This window comes from Cryptomeria japonica, chromosome 4, assembly GCF_030272615.1.
Source record: "Cryptomeria japonica chromosome 4, Sugi_1.0, whole genome shotgun sequence".
Classification (NCBI taxonomy): Eukaryota; Viridiplantae; Streptophyta; class Pinopsida; order Cupressales; family Cupressaceae; genus Cryptomeria; species Cryptomeria japonica.
The window spans coordinates 22836845-22847445 of NC_081408.1; the positions used below are offsets into that span (position 1 = coordinate 22836845).

Here is a 10601-nt window from a genome sequence, read left to right on the forward strand (position 1 = left end):
GGTTGAAGGCAGACCGGTTAGGGTATAATCGACAGGGTTTATGAATCAATAGATGAATCCGGTTCTGTGGCTGGTCAATGATCCTATCCAAACCAACATAGAAGACTTAGCAAAGGTGGATGTCGACAAAGGGGCCACGTGGAGGTGAAGTGGCATGCATGCACAGGTCAGTGTGGTGTGTCGGTGAATTTGTTGGCGACTGGTCCAACATTTATGGTGACTGTGAAGCTCGAGGAATGAAGGCAGAGTATTGTGGCTTGAGATCAAGGAAACAATAGAGATCAAATACAGATTGATCTTGCAGATTGAAGAGGATGAAAGAAACCGCATTACACGTGATTGATCAGACAAAAGGCCAAAAATCATGCTACATACGACTAAAGAGAGAAGACGTGATTCACAAGGAAAACAGTTGGGCGATGCTCATTGATTGAGTGTTGAACATCGATCAAGGACACAATATCAAATTGGATATAATATGTCACGATGATCAAAGATCAAATCGGATGTAGATTAAACCCTAGCGCGTTGATGTTGAAACCAACGTTTTGGTGGGAAAATTTGGCTATCAGAGTGCAAGCCAATGATGTTGTTGGTGCTACTGCATGAGAGAGAAAATCAGTCAAGTGCTCAATGACAATCAGAGAAGAGACTGAGTGTGAGATAGAGAATCGAGTTGAAGAGTTCAACCGACGACAGTGAGGCAACTGATAGCCTGTCGTTAAGTCTGAGAGAGGAGTATACCGGTGGTGATAGAACCGACAGAGAAGAGGCAAAGAAGATTGCAGAGAAGGTAAGATTAGAATCGGAAGCAATCAGACATGATACAATTGATTGAGTGAAGAAGGTTGATGGTGACTAGCAGCTGTGTGACGGAAAGGTTGGAGAACTGGTAGAGAGAAGAACCAACCGAGAAGAAGAAGAGGTTGAACCAACAAGGGTGCAACAAAGAGCAAGGTCCAAAAGAGAGTGTGTTGCAACAGGAGATAAGGTTGCTGCAGTAAGGTGAGCAGAGAACCTACAAAGAATTGAAGAGAGGAGAACCGATGGAGAGATTTGCATAAGAGTTACAAATTTCTTTTGTAACAAATATATTACTTTTGTATCTGATACATGTTTATTGTAGATCACTGAGTTGGAGCTTGGTGCAGGGGTTGGTGCTCCTTGGGTTGGTGCCCTAAATGTCGTAACCGAATGTTTCATTTTGAGGCAAGATTGGAGCAGTAGTCTCCAACAACATTTCTCACCGAGGTTTTTCTCATCTTGGGTTTTCCTCATACATATGGTGTTATGTGGTGTCCCTTTTATGTGTGGTTGCATTTGTGTCATTCTCCCTTCTAATCGGCATGTCTGCTTTATGTTAGATTTGTTAACCGGTTTACACACATAGGTTAGAAAAGGGCTAAGATTGGATATCTTTGATTCACCCCCCCCTCTCAACGACATCTTGTGTTCAACAATTGGTATCAGAGCCTGGGTTCCTTGTTGATAAGCTTTCTCTAGCTTCGGTAGATTTTGGTATTTGAACACAATGGTTTGTTTTGTGTCAATCCCTACTCCTGTATTTGATGGTTCAAATTTTTCTGTTTGGAGTTGTAGGATGGAAGTCTAGCTATCCTCTTTAGGGTTTGATGTGTGGATGTCAGTTGCTAATGGTTGCCTTAGTAAAGTGAGTCCTCCCACTGATTCAGAAGTAGAAAAAAGATACCAGTGCAATGATGTAGCAATGAAGGCTATACTTTGTGGGTTATCAGATGATGTTTCCTCACGGGTGGACAAATGCAAATCGACAAAGAGTTTATGGGACAAATTAAGGAAGCTCTATGGAAATGAGCCTACCACTGCAGAATCGGTTTGTGAAGACAAGATTGTTAGAATCAATGACAGTCCCAAAGACATAGAGGGGGGGTGAATCAGTGTCTAACCGATTAGCAGAATATTTAAACTTATTAAGAATTTTGTATCCCAAAACAATGTATCGGTAAATAAGAATTAATGCAGCAAATAAGAATAATAGAGACATCATAGAGAACACACCATAACACAAGATATTTAACGAGGAAACCCGGTGTGGGAAAAACCTCGGTGGGATTTGTGACCCACAATATTCACTCACTGGCCAATGAATAAATATTACTTACAATGAGGGGCCTGCACATGCAGTAAGGCTAGCAACCTAGAGCTCATTGCTCAATCACAAAACAAAAGTCTCACTGACTTACAAAATGGATTATCAAAATCCATTATAATGTACTGCTTCAGATCAACATCAATTATGCCAGGTTCAGTATCGGTTTAAGCTCAGTCTATTACCAAAAACCTTCGCTGTCAATTATATCACCTTATACAAAATATTATCAATATGCTCTCTCTTTCATATATATTCTCTATTAAAATGACCTATAAGATCTCATACATATATATGAGTCTTTTACAATATGCCATGTCATCTTTTACAAAAGATAATTACAATATAAAACAATAAACAAAGTTTATTCCATGTCGGCTTAAGTGTCGGTATGCATTATTGCCGCTTCTGGTGAAGTGCCTGCCCGTGTATGTAGAAGTCTATTGCCGGTGCCGGTAACTGCCGGTGGGTTGACAGATGTTTGCTAGTTGGTTGCCATCAATGACAACATCACTATTCTCATAAGAGTGTAGAATGCCAACAAAGATGAGAAATGCAACTCATGTGTTTGCAGGTGATGAATGTAGGTCTGTTAGCAGTCGCAACAATGATAAAGAAGGAACCCACCTCTTCATGGCTCAAGAATCAGAGGATGAAAGGAACACGTCTGAGAATGATCATGCAGATCATTCCTACTGACAAGATGTGTTTGGAAGTGATAGTGAAGATGAAGCAGAAGTAGATCTTGAAGGAGAACTTGTAAGTGCACTCGAAGAACTTAGTAGAGTGAGGAATGAATACAATTTATTCAAGAATGTTGCAGTTGTGGAACAAAATTGGTTGATCAGATGCCTTGAAGAATTGGAGAAATGTATCTCAGAGTTGAAGACTCAACAAGAAGACACCAAGGGGTGCCAGTGTAATGATCTAGCATATGAGCTAGAGGCCAAGGATAAAAAGTTTCAGCAGCTAGAAGGAGAAATGGAGCATCTCCGAAAGGCCCTGGAGAAATGTCAAGATGAGTTCAAGGTAAGAATTCGGTTTGATGGCAACAATGATGCCTTGGACAAAATGTTGAAGAAGCAAAAGCACTCCAAGGACACTAGAGGAATAGGAAGTGGTGTCGGTGAATGCTCCACCAGCAAGAATGTCCCCTCACAATGACATTCTATTTCTCTCCTCAAATGGAGATAACAAGGGACAAACCTTCACTATCTGGAATACTCCCCGGAAGAAGGTTGATCTAACTACAACTAGTGAAGACATGAAGCAAAGGATGAAGACAGGTGCTGCAAGAAGGAGGAACAATGCAAATCCCAAAGGAAAAGGGATGATGGGAGAAGGCAACTTCATTGGAAGCAAGAACAATAGAGGTAAGCATAGAAGACCCCCTACCGGTAGAAGACAAAAAAATGCTACTGCCCACAAGACAAAGCAAGTGTGGGAAAAGAAGAGATTAGATGGAAGAGCTCCAGAGCGTGGACAATCCAAGATTCATCCTCGAAGAAGCAGAAATGGAGATACTAAACCGGTAAGATCTCCTCATGCTTGGCAAAACAAATTTGTAGGTCACAAGCCTCCTTTCTTCGGTTATTGTTTTGCATGCAAGGAATATGGCCATAGAGCATATGAATGCAGAATGAAGTCTAGGAATAGACAGTTTGCTCTTCCTAGAGACAATATTGTTGTCTGTCGGAGGTGTAATAGGTCTGGCCATAAAAGTCATGATTGCAAAAGGATGAAAGTGCAATCATATGGTAACCGGTATAGCAACTATGTCATTATGAAAATGGGTTTACAACATTTGAAAGACAAAATGATGCGTGGAACAAAAGGAGAAGAGGTTTTTCTCTCGTAGGATCAAGAGGTCCACCGGTTCCAGTAGCCGGTTACAATGTCATGACCAGAAGAAGATGGTCAAACCGGTTTGACAGAAGGTCCCCCAATCATGCATTTGGCATGAACACAATTTGTTTCTACAACAATGCTTCTAGTCATGAAATCAAAGATATGCATTGGATCAGCCGGGTAGACATGTTGATTTGCTGATACAAAGATTGAATGATATATTTGTCACTTTGACAAACATGTTAATAGCAGAACTGATCTAGTGGTGAATAAAGGTGTTACCACAGATGTAGACAGATGGAGTTTGTTGAAAATTGATAACATGGTGTCATCAAGGTGTTTACTGGTAAGTATGTTCATCGATAATGCTAACAAAATGCAGATGCAGAAGGCTCCCATCTGTTGAAGATGTGCATAAGATTGGTTGGCATGTGTGCTGACCAGTTTAGGTGCTCCACCAGAAGAGAAGCAGAGTGCAAGGTTGAAGGCAGACCGGTTATGGTATAACCAACAGGGTTTATGAACCCGTAGATGAATCTGGTTATGTTGTTGGTCAATGATCCTATCCAAACCAACATAGAAGACTTAGCAAAGGTGGATGCCGACAAAGGGGCCACGTGGAGGTGAAGTGGCATGCGTGCACATGTTGGTGTGGTGTGTCGGTGAAGTTGTTGGCGACTGCGAAGCTCAAGGAATGAAGGCAGAGCATTGCAGCTCGAGATCAAGGAAACAATAGAGATCCAGTACAGACTAATCTTGCATATTGAAGAGGATGAAGGAAACCACATCACGCACATGATTGATCAGACAAAAGATCAAAAATCATGCTATAGACGGCTAAAGAGAGAAGACATGATTCACAAGGAAAACAGTTGGGTGATGCTCATTGATTGAGTGTTGAACATCGATCAAAGGCATGATATCAGATTGGATGTGATATGTCACAATGATCAAAGATCAGATCGGATGCAAATTCAGTGCATGGCGGAAACCCTAGCATGTCGATGTTCAAACCAACGTTTTGGCGATGAAATCTGGCTATAAGAGTGCGAGCCAAAGATGTTGGTGCTGCTGCATGGGAGAGAAAATTAGTCAAGTGCTCATCTATAATTAGAGAAGAGATTGAGTGTGAGAGAGAGAATCGGGTTGAAGAGTTCAACTGACGACAATGAGGCAACCGATAGCCTACCATTAAGTCTGAGAGAGGAGTATATCGGTGGTAATAGAACCGACATAGAAGAGGCAAAGAAGATTGCAGAGAAGGTAAGCTGAGAATTGGCAGCATTTAGACATCATACAATTGATTTAGTGAAGAAGACCGGTGGTGACCAGGAGCTGTGTGACAGAAAGGCTAGAGAATCGACAAAGAAGAAGAAGAGGCTAAACCGGCAAGGGTGCAATAGAGAGTGGGTTGCAATAGGAGATAAGGTTGCTGCAGTGAGAAGGTGAACAAAGAACCGACAGGGGATTGAAGAGAGAACTGGTGGAGATATTTGCATAAGAGTTACAAAGTTCTCTTGTAACAAAGATATTACTTTTGTATCTGATATATGTTTATTGTAGATCACTGAGTTGGAACTCGGTGCAGGGGTTGGTGCTCCTTGGGTTGGTGCCCTAAAGCAGGAGTGGTACTCCTTGGATTGGTGCCCTAAATGTTGTATCCAAATGTTTCATTGTGAGGTTGGATTGGAGCAGTAGTCTCGAGCAGCGTTTCTCATCGAAGTTTTTCCCATCTTAGGTTTTCCTCATACATATGGTTTTATGTGGTGTCCTTTTTATGTGTGGTTGCATTTGTGTCATTCTCCCTTCTAATTGATATGTTTGCTTTATGTTAGATCTATTAACCGGTTTACACACATGTTAGCAAAGGGCTAAGATTGGATATCACTGATTCACCCCCCTCTCAGTGACATCTTGTGTTCAACAATATTAATTAAGATTATTTGGGTTTATAAAATGAATATTTGTGAGTGGCGTGGGTGTTGAAATCTTCTATGAGATTTAAATTTACTATTCTTAGATATTGTTAGTGTTCTCTCCCTAAACATTATATTTTCCACCTCCCCCCCTCTCACATAATCTATATAAAGTCACTTTCCTAGCTTGTATTTATATGTTGTAGGATCATTTTTTTATGCTTTCCTCATGCTATTTTGTTTCTTGAGCATTTGCATTACTCTCTTGGAGACCAACTCTATAATGATATTAACATTTCTTTGATTAGCATTTATGCTTAATTGATTCTATTATTACACTATATATGGAGTTATCACCTATTTTGCATAGTCTAACATGTGAGTATAGATAGGAACCTTCCCCTTTTTATTATTCTTTCTTCCAAGTTTGGTAATTAGTATCAACCAATTGAATTTTAAAACACTCCTTTTGTCTACTATAACTATCTTAACATATGTCATTATGAGAGATTATCCAACCAAGTATAATGAGTTGGCTAGGACCAAATGAAGTTGATTTGTTGGAAGAGAGAAGTTTAAATGAGAAAGTGACAAATTTTTTAATCTTGAAAGATCTTGAAGGTGAGGATAGCTTTCTCTTTTCAACCCTAGGATAATGGGTCATATGATATGAGAATGGGGAGGACTCTATTAGTAAGAAGGATGTGTTTCAAAGGATGGAAGTTGATTATTTTTACTACACTCAAATAATTCTACCTTATCTTATCTTATCATCACCAAACAAGGAAAAAACAAAAATGGAGGATTCCAACCTTAGATTTTAGTTTGGCATGAAGGTAGAAAAACGTTCCTTGAGATATCTTCCAATATAGGATTAGTTCCCAATAAAGGAAGAATGATCAAGAAACCATCACACTTCAATGATTTAATAGACAAAACTAATGCTTGAATTCAAGATTCTCTAAAGCTCTATGACTTCAAGCCTTTTGACTAGCTCAATGTTTATGATCTCTATTATATTAAGTGAATCTATATTATTATTTTGACTTTGTTATTAATTTACAATCCTCATATTATAAGTCTATATAATTATTTATTTATCAATTATTAGGCATCAATACTATATTTATATAAACATTTGTAAACTGGATTAAACCCTTTCGTAAAACCCACTTTATATATGTAATTTTCAAAATCCATTTTGTTTTATTAAATGATATATAATTTATAGAATAACATAAATTTATGATATTTTAATATTTTAAGTGTTTTTGCACTATTAATTTTTACTATATCTTGCCTATCCATTAATAAATTACAAACAAATTGCTCTTAATTTTTATATGTTTTTAAAACTATATTGTAGGTGGAAAAAGCTTCTCAACGCTTGTCTGTTTGGGATGCTAAACCTGAAGATATGAATCAAGAACATACAACAAATGATAAGGTGATAATTTTGTAATTTTGTCTTCGCTTTAAGAGTAGTTAATAGCATGAAAGTATATAATCATATTAACTATGTTTTTTTTTTATGTAGGCTTAAGGAAGACATTTTGCTTTATGATATACGAGTTTTGATAGGCCCCTTTTATAAGGAGGAAGAGAATATGCTCGAATGTCTTGTATTATGTATTACAACATTAATATGGATGCTTTTTTTATGATAGCTTGAGGCGATTTTGGGTGATCAATATTTTAAGATTATATATCTTAAAAATCATTTTAAAATTTAAATTTGATTGTAGGGAAAAACGAAGCAAACACGTCTTATTTGTAAAGGAAATGCAAATGATAGATTTTTTATTCATATAAAATAATATATATAATTCAAAACGTTTTCCTTTTCAAATAAAGTAGAGTTAAATAAAATTTTTAATATTAAATATTTAAAAAAAAGAGTGTATTTTTTGTCTATATTTATTTATTTAAAAAATCAAATAACAAATAAAATTTAAGTTGTTGAGCGGTATAATATTATTGAGGTAAATGTTAGAAAATAAATAAATGAAATGATAATATTTAGTTTTAAATTTTGTGAAGACTTCCTTTGATAGATATTTTCAATTGATATATTAGTTTGTTTGAGTCTTAGGTGATGTCAAATGATTCCCTTTATATAGGTAATTTATTTATATTTATTACTTCGGTTTAATTTTAGATGTGTGGATCTAAACCCTTGCATTTCTAACCTTACATTAAGAAATGTTCTTTATATAAATTTATTTGTAGAACTTATTGACTTGCAAGTTTGCAATTTGCATCTAAAAATGGGCGGTGTCAATAAATATCACATAGGAGCTTTGGAGGTTAGTATTGTTTTCATTTAGTCATACCCCTTCAAGCATATAATTTTTAATTGTATTTTGAAGAGAAAAACCTGGTAATTAATGACATTAGATTTCCACAATCCCATTAAGTTCATATTTTGTGGTTTTTGGATTCTCGATTATGTGGGAGTTTTTACATCAACCTTTCATATCACACTTCGTGATCCATCATCAAGATGAGAGTATGCATAAGGAGGAGAAGTACATACTTGAAGCAAAATCTGCAAATTGCTTACTTATTTCCATGCCCCAAACACAACAAAAAAAAGATGAAAGGGTGGAACTAGCTTGCAAGTCAAGCAAAGGAAATATTGTAAATTGTGATCCTACTTTTGATTCCCACAATCTTGAAAAAGGTAACCTAAGCTTGTAGGATCAATTTATAAAGTTGTGGAACTTTGATGCAATTCCATAAAAGTGCAAATTATATGCATTTGCAAACATTTCATTGCATGATAAAAGCTTGCCTCCCACAAGTTAAAAACCAAAAAATCTTAAAATGTATTTTAAAGCTTAGGCATTTAGACTCTCGTAACACATTGCAATGCACCTTCCATGTGAAAATTTGCTTCTCATAGAATCCTCCTTGAAGGAACACAGTGGACCACTAAGAGGGGGGTGAATCAGTGGTAATCTAAAACTTTAACTCTTTGGATTAAATAAAACTCTAATAACTGTAATCACAAAGCTATGAGCAGAGATATAAAACACATTATTACACACACACACAGAAAAATCATAACACAAGAATATATGAGGAAAACCCATAGTGAGGAAAAACCTCGGTGAGAAATGTTGTTGGAGTCTACTACTTCAATCCAACCTCATAATGAAAATTGATTACAATGTTTAGGGCACAAACCCGAGGAGCATCAACCCTTGAAGTTTATGGGCACCAACCCCTAGCTTTATAGGCACCTACTCGAAGGATCAACAACCCCTACTCTGAGAACCCACTCAGAGGATTACAATAAAGATAAATTACAAATACAAATTAATCACCTTGTTACAAATGAGTTTTGTAACACCTTACTGTTCTACTCTTGAGATTGATATGACACTCTTCTGCTCTCTGATCTTTAGGCCTCAATCTCAACACTCTACCTTCTTCCTATCTCTGCAACCTGCTCTATGTTCTGTAGTTGGCTCAATCCTCTTTCTCTTCCTCTCACAGTGTATATAACCCACTATGCTATATGCGTCAACTCTGTACTTTTAGATTGGTTTTTGTTGCTCTCCACTCTCTATCTCATGCTCTTCTCTATCTTCTCTCTGCTCTAACTATCAACTGCTTTTGTCTCCACACATCTGAACATTTTTCATGCACTATTCTTACTGTGTTAGGTTTGCACTAGCATCGTGTTATTGACACTTGCGTGAGCTGCTTCTCTGTGACCCTCTTCTCTCTTCTCTTTCACACCTTTAGCAACAACACACTTACTAAATGCACTTCTCTCTTTTGATCAACACCCCCCAGCTTACATCTACCAACTCATCTTTCTCATCTTTGGCTGTCAAATCTCATCACTTGTACACTGTTCTTGGTCATCTATGTACCTACAAGATTTCCCTCCAAAAAAGGATTCAAAATCTAATCTCATTGGCCTTTGAGAGATCATGTCTACATACCAATCAGATACTCTATACACATCACTCAAATAGAAAAGTTCTCGCAATAAATGTATTCTTTTGGAAACAATTGTGTTTAGATCATGCTATCAATATAGGATTGCTATACTTAGCAAACTTCAGCTTGACAGATTTCATCGAGCCTCAAAAGAAGGCTCAACAACTCCCTCTGCAGAATGATCATATTAAATGCTACATCATTTTCTTCGATCGACTTTGTACTTTGATTACTAACTTTAGTAATATTCTTTGTCCAATGAGATCTGATTACCTCTTTGTGGATCATCTCGAGCCACACAACAAACTTTGGCCTGGTTGCCATCAATGCAATCTCCTTAGTCAACCTTCTCTGATTGGATCGACAACCACCTCATTAAAATTGACTATCATCTCTATAAGCACCGACCTCTAAATATCGAATTTCAACCTTGATCTCTTGGGATCCACATGTCTTCATTTTTGCCATCCGAAACATCTGGTCAAGCTCGATCAATCACCACATAGATCATGTTGCCTATCGACATGCAATCATGTGGCCAGAATCATCTCCTTCAGCGTCCAATTCACTTGGTCAAGCCCGTTCCACATCCATTTATCGTCCATTTGGAGTATCAAGTCTATCAATAGACATTTGTGGCATCATAAGTCTTCTTAGCCGTCATCCAAGTCATCTGGTCAAACTTGGTTGACCACCATGTGGATTACTGAGTCTATCGGCTTGCAAAGGTGGTGTCTAAATTGCTCAGTCAACTT

At 37.4% G+C, this 10601-nt stretch overlaps 1 protein-coding gene across 6 annotated transcripts in view; it reads left to right on the forward strand.

The window, feature by feature from the left end:
- LOC131030845 (protein DETOXIFICATION 40) overlaps positions 1–7596 on the forward strand; it is a 61847-nt gene extending 54251 nt beyond the window's left edge. For all 6 annotated transcript variants that reach the window (XM_057961778.2, XM_057961779.2, XM_059219533.1 and 3 more), the window contains 2 exons: positions 7259–7339; positions 7430–7596. In XM_057961778.2, coding sequence (XP_057817761.1) covers positions 7259–7339; positions 7430–7435 — 87 coding nt within the window. In that variant the 3' untranslated portion in view covers positions 7436–7596. The remainder of the gene's footprint in view (positions 1–7258; positions 7340–7429) is intronic.
- Positions 7597–10601: the final 3005 nt, after the last annotated feature.